At 38.4% G+C, this 21,481-nt stretch overlaps 2 protein-coding genes across 3 annotated transcripts; both read right to left on the bottom strand.

Annotated features, from left to right (window-relative positions):
• Positions 1–96: 96 nt before the first annotated feature.
• On the bottom strand, positions 97–9,065 carry pks1 (polyketide synthase 1). Its single transcript, XM_053242335.1, has 6 exons — positions 9,017–9,065; positions 8,780–8,975; positions 7,774–7,934; positions 7,410–7,613; positions 6,557–6,738; positions 97–6,453 (listed from the first exon to the last, which is right to left on the bottom strand). Exons 1-6 carry the CDS (start codon positions 9,063–9,065, stop codon positions 979–981), a joined length of 6,267 nt encoding a protein of 2,088 aa, XP_053098310.1. The 3' UTR covers positions 97–978.
• A 1,114-nt stretch (positions 9,066–10,179) lies between these two features.
• LOC113534046 (ATP-dependent zinc metalloprotease YME1L1) lies at positions 10,180–21,420 on the bottom strand. 2 transcript variants are annotated; one of them, XM_026926628.3, is made up of 18 exons: positions 21,261–21,420; positions 19,954–20,097; positions 16,970–17,153; positions 16,701–16,802; positions 16,401–16,510; positions 16,086–16,233; positions 15,735–15,842; positions 15,031–15,204; positions 14,786–14,938; positions 14,507–14,639; positions 14,354–14,416; positions 13,681–13,793; positions 13,433–13,588; positions 13,175–13,326; positions 12,808–12,934; positions 12,656–12,729; positions 11,482–11,568; positions 10,180–11,381 (listed from the first exon to the last, which is right to left on the bottom strand). In XM_026926628.3, the coding sequence occupies exons 1-18, from the start codon at positions 21,291–21,293 to the stop codon at positions 11,238–11,240; spliced, it is 2,205 nt and encodes a 734-aa protein (XP_026782429.1). In that variant the 5' UTR covers positions 21,294–21,420; the 3' UTR covers positions 10,180–11,237. The 2 variants fall into 2 exon arrangements, with proteins under 2 accessions (XP_026782429.1, XP_026782430.1); XM_026926629.3 differs by having other exon boundaries at positions 15,759–15,842.
• Between the last annotated feature and the right edge of the window lie 61 nt (positions 21,421–21,481).

Below are 21,481 nucleotides of genomic sequence, written 5' to 3'. Positions count from 1 at the left end.
AACTCCTTTTTTTACACAGGTAGCCCCATTCTTTTGGATAAAAATCTGTATCCATCCATCCATCCAAAATAACAGAGAAACTCCCACTTGCTGTCCTTTCCCTGTTTCGTTTTTTGTGTGTGTGCCAGCAGCGGGAGGTCAAATGTAGCCCAATTCCTCTATTTTTTCCTTCGGCTGCTTGTTATATCCATGTCTGTAAGTATCTAAATATATAACTAGCTCAGGATGTGTAGCTGTGAGAGATTTGCTTGGTTGTAGTTCATGTGGAACAAAAGCATAGCTGCTCTCTTTTTTCTTTTTTTCCCTTTGAATGTATTTGGATGGAGAGTCTTTAAAGTGAGGCTTTAATTGGGCTCCTTTGCTGGCACAATTTAACTAGGACAGCTAACACTGTTTACAGGGGCTTTACCTTGGTTGGCTGTGTTTATTTCTGAATACAATGAATTGATTTCAAATACATTATTGGTATTTTCTAATGGTTAATTATAACTTACACTGCAATTAAAGTTTGTACATGTACATACATATAAAAAATAGATGCATCAGATGCATTAAAATAGTTCTAAATTGAAGGACAGCATGTTTGTATATACAAACTTTGGCAAAATTTCTAGTTGGATTAATACTGCACCTCTCATACATTTGTGACTTTGGAAGATCCATAAAAGGACGCTGTCATTTGACGTTTTGTGTACAAAGAAACAACACATTTTTATTAATTATCATAGTTTTATTAGTTGTCATACAACATACAGCTGCCAAGTTCAAAGTTGATTTTGGCTGTGCAAAATACATAGCAAAAATTAGTAGTATGTTTTCTTTACATACAAGTCTTATAAACAAATAAAAAAATTACCAATATTTTCAACATATATGTCTTGATCCCATGCCAACATTATCAACCTTATACATTTTTCTATAATTGATCATATAATCGGCATAGATTTAAGATACAAAGATGCATTTTCTTTATGCTGTTTATTTTTCATCATTGCTTTCTTTCAGAAGTGTAGTCAGTGAGTTCAGAGTGATTTTAGGATCGAGTAAAGTAGCAAGTGGAATATTCACACCAATATCCTGAAACATTTGATTCTGCAATGTCATGGCCAACATTGAATCAATGCCAAGTGCAGCAAGGCAGGTTTCAGCTTCAAACTCATCTGCATCAACATTGCAAATGTCACCTACAATGCCTCTAATGTAATCATCAAAAGATGAGTGTAGATCCTTCCTGGACTCATTCACTGTTTTGACTTCAAACTCTTTCTCAATTAAGGCTGCTAGTCGGACTTTTAGAGAAGCATTCTGAGAGAGAACGTTGTTCCTCAAGTTTCTGAAGTTGAATTTACACACAACTTGTTGAGGCTTGTTTTCCAATAAGCAGTGCTTTAAAGCTTCATGGATTTCTGGCACCTCCATTGTCATCAAACCTTTGGCTTCTAAGAATTTTTGAAAATCTGCTTTGTTGAACAGAAGACCTAATTTAAGAGGTCCCCAATTGATGGACTGTCCTGCAAGTCCGACATTACGCCGGTAGTGGCACAAAGTGTCTAGAAATGAGTTGGCTGCTGCATAATTAGCCTGGGACGCATTGCCAATAAAAGAGGAGATGGATGAATAACATACAAAATAATCAACTTTGCTGTTTAAAGTAGCGTAGTGAAGGTTCAGTGCACCACTGACCTTTGGACGGAAGACTTTTTCAAAGAGAGACTTATTAAGCGTTTCAAGCAGCCCATCATGCAGCACAGCAGCACTGTGAAAAACTCCTTTTATTGGAAAAGAAGGGAAGTTTTGTCCAATGACAGTGACTGCTTCCAATACCTCATCTGCCACAGACACATCACACTGGAGAGTGATTACTCTTACCCTATATCTCTTTTTAAGGTTGTTGATATGCAGCTGTGTCTCCTCAGATGGAGCACTCCTTGAGAGTGTAGCAATGCACTTCCCACCCCAGTGAGAAATGAACTTGACTGTTTCAAGTCCCAATCCAGATAAACCACCCGAAACTATGTATACTGCAGTTTTTGAGAAAAGCTGCACTGGTCTGGGTTGTAGATATATCTGAGACTTATCAGCCATAGACCCATTGTTGTCCAGAACAATCAAGGATACAGCTTTAGCAGTGAAATATGATCCAACTTTCACTGTTTCAGCTTGGGTATGCTGGAAAGCCTTGCTTTGTAAAGATAAAAATTTGCTATCCAAGTGCATCATTTTTAGCCATCTATGTACAACAGAACTCTGTGTTTTGAGATGGGATTTCTGAAATATGTTGCACAGTTTAACAAAGTGGAAGCACATATTCTCACTATCATTTGGAAGAACGCTTGTTGGAGGTGCATTATTGTCACAGACAAGAAAAATGTGCTTTACACTAGCCTCACTGCTTAACTGTGCCAAGCATGCCTGATCATAAGGAGGTATGAGGACAAAAACAGGACACTGGTCTAAATGTTGGCCAAGTGCATTCAATTCCATTTCTGTAACAACATTCCATCCTGACTTGTTCGCTGTGACCGTTAACACCTTCATCAGAGCGGAGTCTGGAGTTGTGGAGAAAATACCCAATGTTTTGTTTTGTTTGACCTTAGGTAATGCACTGTGCAAAATCTCCCAAGCAAGTATAAGGTAAGAGACACAAGGAGTGTCCTTCAAAAATTGAAGTCTCTTTGTTTTATAGCAAGCATCTTCTGGAATGGTAACCTTGGAGGCTGCTATAGTGGGGTAACAGGAGACTATATGGTCTCCCACTTTCAGTTTTCTTACATCTTTTCCCACAGCTGTGACAGTCCCACTAAAATCAAGGGCTAAAAGTTTGTGGTTCTGAGATGTGTGTTTGTTCCAATATAGTGTCTGACCAAATTTAAGGTCAGACAGACTGACTGGAAAATAGTCTGAGGAGTGCATGCAAATTTTACAGAGCTTGACCTCCACATTTTTTCCGTCAGTAAAATCAAGTACATCATTATTTGGTATGGCTGACAAGCAAGCCATTTCATATGGGTTGGCTGTCTGCAGGGTGAAGCACTCAGACCATGGAGAGTTTACACCTTTGGTTATTTTATTAAGGGCTGTTCGTGTTATCACTGTTGATTGGACCTGCCCTTGACTTATCAAAACCTCTGGGTACTCGTGGCTTTTATAGGAGCAAATTACATAACCCAGGGCTTTTATGTCCTCACTTGACACTGTGGCAAGATCTATCAACTGAAAAGAAATTTCCGACAACTCAGCAGCACAGGCCCTTGTCATGCCTGATAGCACAAATCCTGGATTAATGTGATCAACAGTGTTTTCAGAGGATCTGTAAGTTATGACATGAAGTGTGCGCAAGTGCTTGCACTTCCTCAGAGTCAAAACAATGTGACGGTAAAGCTCACAAATGTCAGCCAAGTGCTCCAGAACTGTCTGCGCTTTAAGAAAACTGAGGTTTTGACAGCTCCAGATAAAGAGAATTTTCTCCATATCAGCTGTACAATGATCCAAGTGCAATAGAAAGTCTGGAACTTGCAAAGAAGACAAACCTGCATCAGCAGGAGAGAAAAATACAGAAGATGGGTGTAAGTATGTCTTCAGTGCATTACTGATACCTAAAGTATCCTCAAAGACCACAGCTTTTGGTTTGCTGTGTACACTAGTAATAGCAGGGACAGCGACTCTTTCATTATGAAAGAAGTAAAAGTCAGTCACTTTTGCACTGTCTCCGACAAGTGTGATTCTGACATCCTTCAGTTCAATCAGGGTGTGTCCTTTTCTGTCTGTGAAGCAACCACATACCTCAAAGTATTCTGGCATCTCCTGAGTAAGCCTCATATATATGACCATTTCCTTACACAGAGGTGCAGTTATCACCATGCTGCCAATTGCAGAAGGAAATCCATGTCTAATAGTGCTGTTACTCAGCGCTAAAACAGAGGTCATCTGCAGAAAATAATCTAATACAACAGGGTGCAAGCAGTACTTGTATAACTGGGTTAGCAATTGATCTGGTATCCTGACATTGGCTACTGCTTCTTTGAAATCCTCTCCATACTGGATGTCACCCAGCTGTTGAAAGATGGGCCCATACTCAAACCCTGCCTGGTTAAGCATAACATATACCTGTTCCCCTGGTATGACTGATAGACATCTCTTTGAAATAATGTCCAATAGAATGTCTTGGTGGTCAGTCACAGATGGTCCTTTTCTATAAGCAATGGTGCCTGATGCATGTGTTGTAGCAGAGGACTGTATCTGAAACAAAGTCTTGTCCTCATGTGGCTCAAGTTGCACTTTCAGACAGTGTGAGCTCTTACTAAGAACAAACAAATTCTGAAAGTTTATTGTAAGTTGAAGTGAAGTGAGGGGTATCTTTGGGATCATAGATTCCATGACAGAAGCCAAAGCCAGTTCAGTGTACAGGGCACCTGGAGCAATGACTATACCATTGCTCTTGTGCTCCCAAAGGTAGGGGGAGGCTTCTAATGACAGATTGCATTTGAACATTCTGTTATTACGTTTATATGGAATTATCAGGGGATGGGGGCAGACAGCCATCACCTCATTACCTTGCCTTACTTCCTCAAAGTATACATCAGTTTTATGGCAATCAAACTGATAAACTGGGTACGATGCTGGCGGTGACTGAAACCCATTATAGAACTGATCCCAGTCTATATTGACTCCAAGCTCAAAGAGTTTGGATACAACAGTAAGTAGTGCATCATGATCTTTGTCTGGTTGGATTGAGGAGAGCACCACTGTGTCATTTCCTAATGTCTCCATAATGTTCCTCTGCAGAGCCCTTCTCGGGCCAATCTCAACAAAGATTATGTTCTTCCTATTACTGGCCACTGCTCTTACTGCTTGTTCAAATGCAACTGGATTTCTGATATTTCTTGCCCAGTACTCACCAGTTACAAAATCCCCTAGACAACACATCCTTCCTGTTACTGTGGAAAATACCTCACATTCCATTTCATGTTGATTTAAAGACCCAATGCTGTCTCTAATTTGAGTCAGTACTGGATCCATCATATGACTATGGTAGGCAGCGGGAACCTCCAAGACATGAAGGAACAAATTCTTTGCCTTAAACGAGTTCTTTAATAGTTGCTGCACACTTTCAATAGCATCCTTCTCACCTGATAGTACACATGACAGGGGACTGTTCAATGCAGCTAGACACACTTTCCCTGTGTATGCTGGAAGAATTTTCAAAATGTCTGACACAGTTATATTACCAACAACAAGCATCTTCCCTCCAGTGACTTTGCTTTGCAGAACACTCCGATAATAGACTACTTTCACTGCGTCCTCTAAAGACAAAAGCCCAGAGCAATGGGCTGCAGCAACCTCTCCAACAGAGTGTCCAAGTACAGCAGTGGGTCTGATGCCCCAGTGCTTTAGCAAGTGAGCTATGGCAACCTGAGTGGCAAAAAGGAGGGGCTGGACAGTTTCTGGCTTTGAGAAATCATCATTGTCATAGCTGCTTGCTATCTTCTGTAAAATGCTTGTACTTCTGTAATTCTGAAAGTAGTTTTCTACCTCTCTGATCTTTTCTCTGAATACAGGCTCCTCTTTCAGCAGCTGCTTGCACATTCCTCTGTACGTAACCCCATTCCCACAGAAGACGAAGACTACCTTGGGGTCTGGTTTAATAGCATCAAACTTGTTGTTTACGGTAGTTTTCAGCTGTTCCTCTAAATCTGAAAGAGATGTTGTAACATACACCTTCCTATATTTGTGTTTCATGTGACTTCTTCGGCATGCTGATGTATACAAAAGAGTTGTTAGGTCAACATTCTTTTCTGTGCTGATTCTTTGATAAGTGTCAGCAATACACATCTCAAGGGATTTACTTGTGGCAGCAGACAATGGGAACAATTTCCTTGAACCAAACCTTTCTAAGTTAGAGGACATAGCATGTTTATATTCTCTGATGATAGCATGTGCATTAGTTCCTCCAAAACCAAAACTATTAATTCCAGCCACCCTCTCCATGGAACCAGTGCAATGCCATGTTTCAGCTTTGGTGGGAATTTTTAGATTGAGAGCTTGAACATCTATGCTAGAATTTTCCTCTGAGTAGAACACTGAAGGTACAATGGTTTCATGCTTCATCATCAGAAGTACTTTAATTAGTCCTGCCACTCCTGCTGCAGATTCTGTGTGTCCAATGTTACTCTTAACTGAGCCAATAGGGAGTGGCCCTACCTCTGAGGGTCGTGCCTTGGCAATGACTTTAGAGATGCTGTCTGCTTCTACTGAATCTCCCACTGGAGTCCCAGTCCCATGAGCCTCTATGTACTGGATATCAGACAGGTAGGTGCCTGTAGAATAGATTCTATTGAGCAGCTCCTCCTGCTGGACCATAGATGGCTTCGTGATTGGAGTGACAGTGTGGCCATCTTGATTTACTGCTGTTTTGCATACAATGCCCCAAATATGGTCAAAGTCCTGAAGAGCCTTAAAAAAAAAAACACAAAATTTTAAACATGAAAGTTGAACATGCAATCTGAATGTATTATATTGTATAGCTATCATACCAACATCAATAAAAATAACTTACTTTTTTCAAAGGCTTTAGAAGAACTATTCCACAGCCTTCCCCTCTACCATATCCATCTGCTCTTTTGGAGAAAGGTTTACTGGTGCCTTCAGGTGAAATCATTTTAGCTTTGCTGAGAGCCACAAAGACCCGTGGCTCAAGAATACAGCTAACACCTCCACAAAGTGCCATCTCACAGTCACCTAGTGGGAAGAAAAAATTTCCTACCACTGGTTACCTCACAGCTTGTGGCCTGAATGTTCTAAAATTATTTAAAAATTATTTGTGTCGTACAACCATATCTAGTTAATTCATATCATGGCAAATCCTGCAGTTCATACAATACATTTCAGGAAAGTACAAAAGATCTCCATGATATATCTCCATGATCTCCAAAATAATCAGACCCACCAACTAATTTCTATTTTTCTATTACTAATTTCTAAAGGACTTCCTATTCCTCAAGCACATCCCATACCCTCCCTAATAAATACCTCCAACTGAGTCATCATGAAAGAAGACAATAGTCAGACACACTAATTATAGTACTATAGCGGTTATGGAAAAATCAACCTATGCAGGTTATCAGTGGTTATCAAGCTATTTGCTTTTATTGCAGAGACCAGATAGCATAAGAATTTGTATTACAAACACACATACACAGACACACACACATAACAAGATAGTAAAGTTGTCTTGGAAACAACAGATTGCTCTGTTGTGCTGCAAAAACCTCATCACCACAGACAGAACTGTTCAATGTCCAGAGTTTGAGGTTTTTTTTTTTTTAATTATTATCTCCAGGAACTACAGTCACACATTTTCTCCAAGGGGGCTGTAGCCTTGCGGGACCTTAAGTTAAGAAAAGCCTTACCTTGCCTGATTGCTTGACAAGCAGAGTGGATTGCAACTAAGGAGGAGGAGCAGGCACTGTCAATGGCAAATGAAGGCCCAGTGAGGTTGAATGTGTAGGAGATCCTGTTGGCTGCTATACTCATAGCTGTCCCTGTGCCATTATAATGTGTTATTGTACTCGGGCTGTTGTTCAGTAGTGTCTCATAGTCTCTATTCATGAGCCCTGAAAAACAGCATGACCAGAATATATGTATATGTGACACTGCTGTACTAAGAGTTGTTCACCAACGAAATAATATTTGTTCTGTGGTGGCTCCATGAAGCTTTCTTTCCACTGATAGTCTAAATACTAAAATATCTTGAAATACTGTTGTTATTATTACCTATATAAACACCTGTTCTGGAGCCACTGACTTTTTCCATGGGAATGCCAGAATCCTCCAGCGCTCTATAGGAACACTGCAGAAGAAGCTTCTGCTGGGGGTCCATACAATTAGCCTCGGCTTCAGAGATGCCAAAAAACCTGTGATCAAACTCATTGAACCTGGTAGAAAAGAAGTATAATAATCATAATTAATCTTTTAATTTCTGCAGCTGAGAGAATCAAATTATTGTAACCCAGAAAATCATGTATTATTACTATATGCAACAGTTGACTTTTTATTTCTCATATTTTTCTACTCATTATTCCAAAGAAAGCTAAGTAAATAAATAAATTAGTAAGTAAGTAAGTAAATAAATTCTTAGGGTTTTTGCGGCTCTGACCTAAAGCAGAATTTAAAATACTACAAAGGCTGTGAAGAAGCGCAGACTGATTCATGTACATCCAAATTAGGTAAACTGTGTAAAAATTACACTCCTATTTATAAATAATCCTCCCATTTTATGGGACCAGAAATACTGAAACTGAAATCCAACTGAATTCAAACTTAAGAGCACAGAGCTTCAACTTGCAGCAGATTTGGTGTTGTTCATTGATCACAGACTTCTGCCATTTATTTACAGCCAACAGACAGACATGATAATTAGATTAAAGGGCCTTTGTCTGATTAGCCAAGATCCATGCAGGCCAAAAATACTAAATAAAGCACACATTGTTATACAGGTATAAATAACCTACAATTAAAGCTGCCACTCTGCATGTTAAGCTCATAGTCACTGTATGAATTCAAGTTCAGTTTGTTGAAATAACAAAAGCCTGTTCATTGACAACTTACAAGATTGTACAGCAAAAAATAAAAACAGATTTAACAATAGATTAATTATCTTTACAGATAGCACTTTTAAAATGGACAAAACAGTCTTAAAAGCAAATAATTTTTAATAAGCAAGAGAGCAAGAAAAAGGAAAATAAGACAAAGACTAAGAAGAAGAAGAAAAATGATTTACCCATCTATGAAAGCAGCTTTAGTAGTTTGTATTTTTCCAAGAATGGTGTCATCAGGATCATACCACTGCGTTACATCAAATCTCTGCTCTGGAATATCCACAGCACAATTTTTCCCATCAACAAGAACCTTCCAGAAATTGTCAAGTCCATCACCTGCAAGGATGCCACAAACATCATAAGTATTTATGTACAATACTCAGGGGAGAATACTCTGTGTGGAAAGCACTGGCACTCACCCCCTGGGAAGCTACACCCAATGCCAACAACAGCAATATCTTCATCCATGCTGGTTGTCTCATCAACAATTCTTTAGCACATAAAAGCTTTGGCACCACACTATATACAGCATCATCATCACTGTTCCTGTTACAAATCAGAGTGCATGTGTCCATATCCATGCCTGCACTACATCCCAGGGCCTTTATAAAGCTTCCTCATCAACGGGAATTGTTTAAACTAAAGTCTCTTTCAAGAGAGGGATATTGGGTTACATGCAGGTTCTTCATGTAGCCCACAATTAAGGTGGTTTGAAACAAAAGCCATTAATTGCATGGCTGGGCAAAGATAAAAAAAAAAAGGCATTTAGGGGCACTTCCTATAAGGGAGACATAATGGAGGCATTTTCTCCAACCTCCAATAATACAGTGGCATTATAGAATTCTGTTCAGTTAGAAGAGCTTTTATGTTATTATGCATCATTGATGAGAAAATCACCAAGCAGAAAATTACCCCCCAAAAAAACAGATCGGTTTCCTCTGTGTTTGTTCTTTAAAGACAGTATGGGCAGTGATCATTTAACGTAGTTACCTCTTATTATTTTGAGGTAAGGGGATATCTTGGATTATTTATTTTTATTAAATTTCTAACAATTATGCTAAATCACTAAAGTATGGCCAACAGTTCCATTAAAGGGCATCTCTAAGTTATTTCTCTAAATCTTAGTAGAATATGGTACATTTACCTTCTCTGTAAAAATAAATAAATAAATAAATAATCCCACACTTCTTATTTTGTCCATTTCCAGCACACTTTATTAGTTATTCAGCATTGCTCATTTTTAACTTGGCAAATCATTCTCAGTGAGGACTATTTCACAGAGCAGACACAGACATTACATAGACTCTTATATACAGGGTTGCCATCACAGTTCCTTTGCAGCCACAAAATTGGCCACAGTTTATCAGGCAAATACAGAAAACTTCCATCAACACCATCTCAAACTAATATTAGACAAATAAATACATCACTAAAAAATCTGATTTTATTCATACAACTAAATAACCTACCAGCTGATATAAAAGACAGAAGAAAACTTTTGGTACGTAATCCTGCAACTTCGTCGATGCTCATCACTTCAGCCTTTACTTTCTTGCAGGAAAAAATGTCTGAAAATTTCTTATTCATGGAAAGTAGGACAAATATTCACAATATAAATGGTTTCCTCATTTTCCAAAAATGTTTCAGAGGTGGAAGTTGCTCCTTTAAAAAAAACAATACTTAGATCTTTAGCCTATTACTGAAGTAATACTGATGTTACATTCTTGGTTCATATTTAATGAGATGGGTGAATGAATGACGAGTAAAAAACCTTTACTTCCAAGACTGCATCCAAGGTTTATCTATTTGTTCAACAAGACACACAAAATATTCAGCTGGTATGTGCCACTCTGCCAGATTCAAGAATAACTTCAAGTACACTACAACTGAGGTCACAATTCTTTTGCAAAGCAAATTTTTCTGTTATGTGAAATATTTTTCAAGCTGCAGCTTGAGTTCATCTAGAAAGACTATGGTTAATAGAAAGTTATTATTTTATTTATTTATTTTTTTTAACCAGAAATGTGCTTTGCTTCCATTAACAGGCTGCCATAGTACAGCCATGTGATACTGTTACATTAGATCAATAAGATCTGGCATGTTTACTGGCTATATTGAAATATATAGGTCTGTTTCTGTGGAATGCAAATTCGCGACTGTGTCAGTCATGGCTTGATCCCCGAGGGTAAAACTTGCAAAAAGTGAAAAAGGTGGAATGGCGTAACCTCACCTTTCTGCACACACAAGATGGTCAAGAATGTTCATTGACCACTACTTTCCAATACACACTGGCAGAGTTCATTTGTCAGAAGAGTAGCTGGTGTGCAAAAATGGAAATACATAATAAACTGCACTCGTACATATAGGCTACAAAGAAGTTGAAATTGCGGGTATTTTTTAAAAACCGGCTTGGGAAATTAGAATAGCTCAAATAGCTCTATGAAATTGGTTTGGCCTTCCAATTACGGAACATTATAGAACTAAATGTTAAATAGAAGCATTACTCAGTATATTTGTTTCTGCTGATTGATAGTGGAAGAACTGAAATTATATTAGTGTCCTTCCTCATTCCCCATTACCTCTGTTTAAATGAATATGAATGAATGTCTTCAGCTCTTTTTGACATTCTTGAGAACAATATCATCTGGGGTCTAGAGATTTGCCCTCAAGAACCATCTGAATTTCTTTTGCATCCAGAGTCTCATAGGTGAGCAGAGCATCTGCCAGTTTTTTGTGCTCTTTGCTGTATGTCTTGAGGAGTTTCTTAGCACGCTCATATGAATCCTGATGAAAAGTACAAGAACAGAACACGGACAGTATCAGCATGTGTACTCCTTAAGACTATGAGCATGCTTTAATGAGAGACCATGAGACTGAAAGGTACCTGTAGCAGCGTTCTGACTTCCTGGTCCACAGCAGCTTGTGTTTCTGGGCTATGTTTGGACAGGTCAGAGTAGGTCATGACACCCAGCTGTAAACGGCAGAAAAAACATTAAACGAGAGTGGAAAAACTGGCAACAAATCTGCCATTTTAGCAACACAGACTACTTCAAACAAACAGTAAATATCACTAATCTAGCCCACTTCTTAGAATTAGTTAAGTAAGGCCTGGTTTATACTTTTGCGTTGACAGAAGTGCACATCACTCCACAGAGAGGGTTTACTGGTTTATGCAGACATGCTTTGATGCTCTGGCTTGCTCTCCTCCAGGGAGCTAACTGTGCGCTGTGTGTGTCTATGGTGCTGTTCATCAACTGGTCTTTACGTGAATGCTGACTGGTTGGAGGTGTGTCCTGTTGCGTACCCGGAATCATTGTGATGAGACGTTGTGACCTTTCTTCCTCTGGGATTATCAAGGGTTTTAGAGTAATATTGTACCAAATATATCTCAAGTGCAAATGGTAAAATGTTAAACAATAAAAATCAAATCCAATCAAATTTCTATCTTCCAGAGGCTAGGGAGGTGCTGCCCCAGTGAGCAAGTAGATCAGTTTTTTTTTTTATCCCTCTGTGTAAAAGTGTTTGAATGACACACAGGATGTGATCACATTATGGTACTTTTCAAAACAAAGTTACGTCTATGTTGCCTTCAATTTGTTATTCCTACAATAAAATACAGAACTTGTCTTTGCTTTTGCTGTGTTTTCACTGTCCCTTTAATTCTGATTTAGTGCAGCACTGCCCCCTAGTGTACACACACGTTTAGTAAGAAATCTGATCCCTCTGCCAGTGTCCACACATGAAGTCATGATGTAAATGACATATTAGAGCTTCATCCGGGCTAAGAAGTATAGGTACCATAGAAGAGCATGACTTTTCTCCCTTTGCTTTCAGTTAAAATGCAATCAAGTGTTTAAAAAGTCCTGATGTAATTTAAAGCCTACCAGCTACCCATTACATAAACCTTATGTCTCTAAACAATAGAAAATTGTCTTGCATCATAAACATTAAATACATTTTCAGAAAAACAGAAAACATGCAATATGTCATAAAACCAAAAATTCATAAAACACAGGCTAATCATGAAACTTTATCAAGCACTTAATCAGTAATCATACCTTGTCACTCATTCCAAAGCGTGTAACCATCATCTTTGCAATCTTAGTGGCTCCATCGAAATCACTTGACGCTCCTGAAAAGAATGAACAATATTTTAGGACTGACCTAACTAAACTTAAGAAACCAATTTGCCATCAGTACGGATGCTGACCTGTAGTGATGTTTTCATCCCCAAAGATGAGCTCCTCTGCCACCCTGCCACCCATACTGACATCCATCTGAGCCAACAGCTGAGCACGAGTCTCACTCCACCGATCATTTTCTGGGAGCATAGACACCTGAGCGCGAAGAAGCAAGTACATAAATGCAGTATTCTTCTGAAACTGTTTTTGTGAAACATTACTTTAGCATTGACAATAACAAAAACTGTTATCGCCTCTGGCTTGGTCAATAGGGATAAATTTCTCAATTTAAAATTTATATCCTGAATGAATTTATATATTTCTGTAAAACTGCTTTGAGACAATGTCCATCGTTAAAAATAAAATAGAATTGAATTGAATGTTATTGATAATTACATGACCAAGGGTGGGTCCTCGTGGCATGATAGTAGCTTTATTTATGGGCATGGCGTCTTTAGTATAATATGCCACAATAGCGTGCCCAGATTCATGATATGCAGTGATCGTCTTGTTTTTCTTGTCGATCTCCACACTTCTGCGCTCTGGGCCTGGGGAGAAATTGTCAGAAATTAGTTGATGGCATTTTTTTTTTTTTTGCAGTCAGGTCCTCTATCTGTAAAGCCTCTCTCATGTTCACACAGCTTGAAGCCTCACCCATAAGGATCTTGTCTTTAGCGAACTCTAGTTCCTTTATTGTCACCATCTCCTTTCCATCTACGGCAGCCTTTAGTGCAGCCTGATTCACCAAGTTCTCCAGCTCTGCTCCAGAGAAGCCCACTGTTCCCCTGGCAATAATTTCTGCATCCACATCTAGATATTATGAAAAAAAAAAGTTATTAAAAAACTATTATACAAATTTGTATTTTTCCTCAGATACAAAAATATTACCAATACTTTCTCACCAGGGTCCACTTTGATTTTCTTCAAGTACCAGTTGAGGATCTCAGTACGTCCTTTTACATCAGGTCTGGGGACTGTGACTTGCATGTCAAACCTCCCAGGTCTCACAAGAGCACTTAATACACACACGGACACATGCACAAGAAAGAAAATAAGTCAAGGCATAAAAAAAAAGGCTAAACAGGTTGTACTATACTCTCATTACACTTTTCTTGGTTCATGAGGTGAGTAGGAAGTTCTTCATTTAAACACACTTTAAAAGACACACTAGGTTCTTGATGTTTCCCCTTAAAAAAGAAATCCAAACCTTTTTCAGACTTTTTACAGACAGATTTTTTTAACCTTCCAGACCTTCTATGTTCAGTTTCCTCTTTTCACCATTAAATATAATAACAAAAAGGGAAAAATATTAAATTTGATTAAATGTGCATTAGTGTGTTAGTGAAGAAAATAAGGTGACGTTTAACGATATAATGCATTTAGAACATTAGAGTCCTGCATCTTAGTTGGACAACAGACCATTCATACTCAAAATGTTTCCGAAATCCCATATTAGTCCGTTCTTGTGCAAGACCCTTTCAGGCTCCAGAGGTAGGCTTCCTCTCAGTAAAACAAAATATATATATACATACATCATGATTTAAACCTATTTTACTATTTAAACAATGCACTTACTTGTCCAAAGCTTCTGCAAAATTTGTTGCCCCAATAACAATAACCCCTTCATTTGGTTTAAACCTGAAATTATACAAGAAATAATAAAAACAATTAGAATAAGAACCCTTGCTTATTTTTGTAATTACTTTGACAACAGCAAAAACTACTAACCCATCCATTTCTGCAAGGAGCTGGTTAATAGTCTGACGTGAATATGGATGCATGGGTGACTCTATGCGCTTTCCACCCACACTGTCCAACTCATCAATAAAGATCACACAAGGGGCATTAGCTTTTGCCTCTTCTGCAGGAAAACGAAAACAAAAGTAAAAAAAAAAAAATCTTACTGTATGAATGAACAAGAATTCAGACTGTATAACAATAATCTTCATAGACATAACTATGCAACAGAGGCAGGGCTGTACCATCCTAAAAGCACTTCATACTCACTGAATAGGTTCCGGATGCGACTTGCTCCAACGCCCACAAACATCTCGTCAAACTCTGACCCTGACGCATAGTAGAATGGCACATCTGCCTCCCCTGCCACAGCTCTGGCAAGAAGAGTCTTTCCAGTACCAGGAGGACCGACCAGGAGGACACCTGCAAACATGGTGTTAACACAGTCAAAGCCTTCAATGCACAATGCATTCATTTTATTGACTGGGGGATTTTTTTAAATTCTATATGTATACCTTTGGGTAGCTTTCCACCAAGTGCAGTGAATTTCTGTGGATTCCTCAAGAACTCAACAATGTCCTGAAGCTCACTCTTCGCCTCCTCCACACCTTTCACATGCTCAAAGGTGACGTTCTTCATTTGGATTGGATCCAGTGCGGCATCCAGGCCAGATGTAGTACGGAATCGGACTGTATTGATGAAACATATAATTAATGGACTTTAGTAATTATGTCTTGTTTAACATTGCGGTAAAAGTGTTGACCTACAGGCAGACAAGTTTTAAAAAAAATCACTTCATAGAAATGGCTTAAGAAATAATTAGTGGAAGGAGGCAACACAAGATAAACTGCCTGCCAGTTATTTTATAGGAATGGCACAGGTTGGTATAATACAGCGATTTGCCAATTAGTTAGCTACTAAATAGAGGTTAAAAACTTGGCAACTTGTTGTATCTTATTTACAGATTTTATGTATACATTTATTAAACATTTAACTAATATCAGTCATATTATGTGCACTGTAAATACTAGACAAGACTCAAAATCATTTTCAGTACAACACTAAAGTTGTATCAAGCTGAAAGAGTTCAGCTTTGTCAGCAAATTTGTATAGACCAAACTTGAACATGCAATACAAATTTTGAGCACTATTCACTGTAAGAAAACAGGGTTTGTGCCATGCATGCAAACGTTGAGAATAAGTAAGATGGGAAACAAACCAGTATCAGAAAACGAGCCTTTACCCGAGAGAAATGGGGTTCTTGACAAACCATAGATGCCAACAAGTAGGAGGACAAGTAAAATCAGACGAGTCCTCTTAAGTGAATCTGTCAAAAACAACAGTATTTCTTGTGATACACACCTCATTTTCACAAAAGCATTTCATCTACACATGGCACATAAAAATTCCTGTGTAATTACATATGTTAAAAATGAAAATGTCTTGTTAACGCTAGTCCTGATAAATGCGTATTAATGCTGGACTTAAGCACAGAAGTAAGTATTTAAAGCAACACTTTATAAATGTTCAATATGTTTCAGTGTCTCAAAGACTATTTAAAGGGTTATGCCTTGTGTCTTCTGCATTAGGGCTTGAGATTTCATGAAGCCCTCTGTAAAACCAGTCTTAAAGGCATCCTGCTGATTCTCTGGAAGATTCCTCTGTTTCATTAACTGGTCAAGGCTCTCAGCATCAGCTTTATCCCTCAAGAGAAGACCCTGCAAAGCAGGAAGAATGTAGAAAGAGACAACAAAGGGTATACAAAAGAGAGAGGCACACACTTAGACGTTCACAAATCGATTATGATTAGTCATTTAACAATTCAGTGTAACACTCTAGCTCGTGCGATATCGCTTAATTATACACCACAAGACTGCTTCCTAACCTTCATAAATAGTGGAGTATAGCTCTCCGATTCTGCTGGACTCTCATAGCTGGACTGAAGGCGCCTGGTTTTGGACCTCAGAGTCTTAAAACCTCGGCTTTGGACACACACTACAGAGAAACACACACATACACACAATACATATACAATTGCACTGTATGGAAAAAAATGCATAGAGTACAATGAAAACAATGTACTGAGTACAAATAGCTGAACTGTATTAAATTACAGCAAAAAATTTACTTTCACTGGACACTATAGGTCAAAAATTTATGAATAAATTTAGGTTCTCTGCATTACCTTTCAAGTGCTGAAGATCTGAGCAAAGAACCTGAAGAGGATGGGTGTTTTGTCTATGGAATATTGGATAGCCAAAGAGTCCTGGCATTCTCTGAGAGAAACCTGGTAAAGCAAGTAGTAAAAAACTAATTATTTTCTTGTCAAAACCAAAATAAACAATCCAGCACATCATGAACAAATGGCTGTCACTGCAACATGTTTTTCCACTAAAATTTTAAAACCAGAGCAAAATCTGAAAAAAAAACACTATGTACTGTAGAACCTCTTACCATGTTTGTTGTGAAAGAAGGAATCTGTGGAGATGTGTGATGTTCTCCATCTTGAAGATCGAAGACAGACCCTAAGGTCCAAGCTCTCTTTGGGAACTGGTGTGGGCAGCAGCCTGTTTAACAGCTCATTGACTCCACTTAGCCTTAGCTCTGAGATCCCCAGGTCTTTATGAATTTGCTTAAGCTGCAGGATAGTCATTGACAACCAGGATCACCAAAATATTATACAAATATGGAAATGTTTGGTTATAAACATGCCAGAAGAAATGTTCTAAGGAAACAGCTGCGTTCATCAGTAAGGAGCTTAAACATAATTAGAAGTTTATCTCTATCTAAGCGAAGACTATGCCTGTGCTTCAGATTCTTGCTTGAAACAGTTAGCAGCAGGTAAACATGGTTGGCAGATGCCTCTTCCTGTGAAAATATATTGTTCTTGGCCTTGTGACTAAAAATACGATACCTATTAGTAAAAGCTAGAAGATTGCCTATTATTAAAAGGTATCTTACTGGAGTGTGATAATGTATATCACTGCTAAGTTAAGAATGTGAGAAGAGTTAACCAATATCCAGTGACAGTGGGATTAACAAAAAATGTGCTTGGTCAGCTGTTTCATGCCTTCAACTTAATGACCTCCTGGATGCTGCCCTGTCGGGTTACAAGGCTGTTGAATTCTACTCTTATCAGTCACTGAGGCTTTAAACAAAGCCAAAGAGAACGTCTGTCATCATCCTTCTTCACCTGTCTGCTGCTTTAGTTTGATTTACACTGTAAATCACCAGATTCTCCTTTCCACTCTCACTGACTTGGGAACTTCGAGCTACATTCTGAACTGTCCTTCATCATACCTACAGAATCTATCTATCCTACTACATAGCTTGGAGAAGTTCATTTTCACCACCTCACAGAGGTGCCACAAATTGCCACCTCTGGCATCTTCTTAAATGGAAGAAGTTTGGAACAACCAGGATTCTTCCTAGAGCTGGCCTCCCAGCCAAACTGAGCAATCGGTGGAGAAGGGCCGTTCCTTTGACCTTACGCATTTTCAGCTGACCTGATATAGACAGGTACATGCCGTTCGAAATCATGTCCAATCAACTGGATTTGCCACAGTTTGACAATCAGAGTGTAGAAACATCTCAAAGATGATCCAGAGAAATGGGATGCACCTGAGCTAAATTTCAAGTGTCATAGCAAAGGGTCTGAATACTTATGTCAATGTGATATTTCAGTTTTTTCTTTTTAACAAATTTGCAACGTTATCACAAATTTCGTTTTTGCGTTGTCATTATGGGGTATGGAGTGTCGATTCATGTGAAAAAAATAATTTAAAGCATTTTAGCATAAGGCTGCAACATAAAAAATGTGAAAAAAATGAAGGGGTCTGAATACTTTCTGAATGCAGTAAAATATAAAATAAAATATTAAATATCATAAAATATTTTTTTTATTTGTCCTGGCGTTCATTATTTCCATATTTTTTGTTCATCTTTGTTAATGCAGACATAATCTCAGTGGTATAAAATGCACTTGGCAGCTAAATAAAGTAGTATAAATAAACAATTTAAACAGGTCGACTTCATGTAATAGTCTGTGTTTTTTGATCAATAATAAAAATAGTTGTTATTCTTGTTGTTATAAAACTTGTTGCTATTCAACCCTCACTAAATTGTGAGGTTTTATTATTTTTTAATAACTTTATTTTTATTTATCCTATCGTTTCCTATCATGGCTTTACCAATAATCACACAATTTATCTTTTTTCCTTTTACCTCCCACATCTCTCAGAGGATATCAGAATGCCTTCCTGACATCTGCTCTGTGATGAAGATCCATCATCTGAAACACAGCCCTGATAAACCTGAACTGATATACCTCCCAGCGAACTCCCCTCTCCTAGACCTGTCAGTCACCGTCTCCCTCACACTCCATCCAGCACACATGGCTAACACTCCTGGTGTGATTTTAGACAATGCACTTAACTTTTCCAATCTCATTAACCACCAGGTCTTGCAGACATCTTCATAACATCAGAAGAATATGGTTTTTCATGACTACTGAGCTTGCTCAACTTCTTCTACAAACTCTTATTGCTGGTCTCCCTTCATATCCTGTATCTCCTCTACTGAGCATTCAGAATGCTGCTGCATGCCTGCTTCATAAGCTCCTAAACTCCTCTCTTGTGGCCCCAAACTGAGGTCAATCTACTGGCTTCCTGTTGCAGCAAGAATCAAAATCAAATCTCGTCTTTGCATTCCAGGTGTCAAAGGGCTCTGCACCGCATTACTTTAATGCACCCAGGTTCAACCTACATGCCTGCACACCTGTATTAATTTTTTATTCAATTATTTGATTATTTATGCACCTAGCATGTAGACTTGGCATCACCTCTACCAAATATAATAATATCAAATTTGAATCATCCAGAAAAAACTTGAGAAATTTCACAACTGTTTATAAAAATACAAACATCTTTTGCAGTTGGGTGTTAAATCTTCCACAAGCTATTGCTAACAGTAAGAAGTTAATTATGAAAATAAGTTCACAGGGGCTTTAAATAGCACTTCCTGACTACTTTATTAGACACACCACACTGCTGGTCCACATGGCAAGTGTCCTTCTAAAGACTATAGCTTAACTTTTTACATTTAACATTGTCACGTAGCAGACGCTCTTACCATGAGCGACTTATAAAATGTGCAAGCAGTGCAAACACATCTGCACGGATTCCTAACCTAAAAGACAAGAGTTGCATTGCCCGTTTAAAATAAGATTCTAGCAGCTTCCCCAAGTTGTAATAGGTGAACTGCCGAGATGAAATTTTAACGTTGTCCTCTACGATAACAGGAACCTGGAAACGGATCCATGATCGGCTTGTACAGTTACAGCCGTATTTTTCCATACCATTATTATTCTTTGCAGTGTGCCATGACTGATATTAAGTTAGGTAAGAGAATCATGTGTAGTGTATAGTGCTGATGTGTACCTGTGTGTCAGGGGTGTGGGGCACTATGTGGTGATCAGCCGAAAGCTCTCGGTGTAGACTCTGAACTGCAGCAGTGGCAGTGGAGCTGGCTGACGCTTTCAGCGAGTGCACAGCATTGATAATATGGCTCAGTGGCACAGTTACCTGAAGGACAAAATACAAATAGAACAAAATGGTCAGGAATTCAGACTACACTTGATCTGTGCAAGACCGTGCTTCTCAAAGTGGAGTTTGTGAAGAATAGCCAGGGGATCTGCCATTTTATAACTCTGTTCCAGTGATGAAAATCATAAGCGCTCATTATCAACGTTATTTATTTATTTTTAAAAAATTTTTTCTTATGATTGTGTTTAACTGGCCACTTGAGTGGGTTTAAGCCAAACCTTAACAGTTTATACAAAAGCAAGGCTTATAAATAATGCCAATTTGATTATGAGCAAACTTTTAATAAAATGTCATCTGTCAGTGAAAGGTTCTAATAAATATACAAAGCCAAATTGTACACATTTAAAGAAATGTTCCAAGTATTTAAACAGTTGGATTATTTCCAATATATTTGGTTTCTGTAAATTATGTTTTCACAGTTAAAGGGCTCACTAACAGCAACAAGCCTGAGAACTCATAGTGGAAGAGACAGTGTGTGAAAGAAATCTTAATATGACGTTAATCCGCTGGGTGAAATATATCAGAAAACAAATTCCGTTAAAAAAAACTCAAAAAAGAAGAAAAGAAATAGCTCCACATTAAGGCCATGGTGGATTAGCTTCAGGTCACACACACCGACGTTACTGCTGCTGAACTGGCAGCACATTGCTAGCACGCTGTCAGAGCTGTTTCATGATTAGCTAGCTAGCAAACAACTCGTCTAGAAGTTCAATGTCTCCACACAGCCAGCGAGCTAATATTGGCTATACAAATTACCAAATACAATAGATATGTGTAGTCATTTATAACTATATGTATATCTTACAGTTTTATTCAGAAATGCTAGCTTAGCTAACCGGCAACACCGGCAGATGTTGCATAATTGCTGACTAGCTTGCTCACACCAGGTGCCCGGTGAACTTTGCTAACTTCCCCAGAGATACCCTGTCTGTTAAAGACAACTCAATGTCACATTTACTTAAAGTGCTTGAACTAAAACCTAACCACGAAATTACTTTTAATGCTCCTATCTAATTAAACTACTCAGAAACACAACTCCACAGAACTCCCAGCAGCTAGCAGCTGACGGATCACCTACAGGCTTCACCATTTTCACACAGTGTCAGCTCACAACAGGCAAAACACACCCAGTCTCATCATACCTGAGGCTGAAAAGATGTAGTCAGAGAGAACATCGTTTACAAACACCGGAGAAGTTCTCTGAAACAATTTAATACAAATTCAATCCTCTGTCCTTTTGTTTTCCCCTCTAAACTAGCTAGCTAGTAAATTAGCCTCAGCCAGGGTTGCCAGTTCTACGAGATAAAAACAGGCAGTGGTTAGGTAAGCCAGACTAATATCAACACTTCTTCCACCAAACCGT

This window comes from Pangasianodon hypophthalmus, chromosome 1, assembly GCF_027358585.1.
Source record: "Pangasianodon hypophthalmus isolate fPanHyp1 chromosome 1, fPanHyp1.pri, whole genome shotgun sequence".
Taxonomy (NCBI): domain Eukaryota; kingdom Metazoa; phylum Chordata; class Actinopteri; order Siluriformes; family Pangasiidae; genus Pangasianodon; species Pangasianodon hypophthalmus.
This window is presented reverse-complemented; position numbering and strand designations above follow the sequence as displayed.

Coding starts and splice junctions, on each gene's coding strand:
- pks1 (XM_053242335.1), bottom strand. CDS start 9,065: ATGGATGAAGATATTGCTGTTGTTGGCATTGGGTGTAGCTTCCCAGGG. Junction 7,935..8,779: donor AAAGCTGCTTTCATAGATGG/GTAAATCATTTT, acceptor CTTTTCTACCAG/GTTCAATGAGTTTGATCACA. Junction 7,614..7,773: donor CAGAACAGGTGTTTATATAG/GTAATAATAACA, acceptor GCTGTTTTTCAG/GGCTCATGAATAGAGACTAT.
- LOC113534046 (XM_026926628.3), bottom strand. CDS start 21,293: ATGTTCTCTCTGACTACATCTTTTCAGCCTCAG. Junction 14,939..15,030: donor TGGTGGAAAGCTACCCAAAG/GTATACATATAG, acceptor CCATGTTTGCAG/GTGTCCTCCTGGTCGGTCCT. Junction 13,794..14,353: donor TTTGCAGAAGCTTTGGACAA/GTAAGTGCATTG, acceptor GTGTGTATTAAG/TGCTCTTGTGAGACCTGGGA.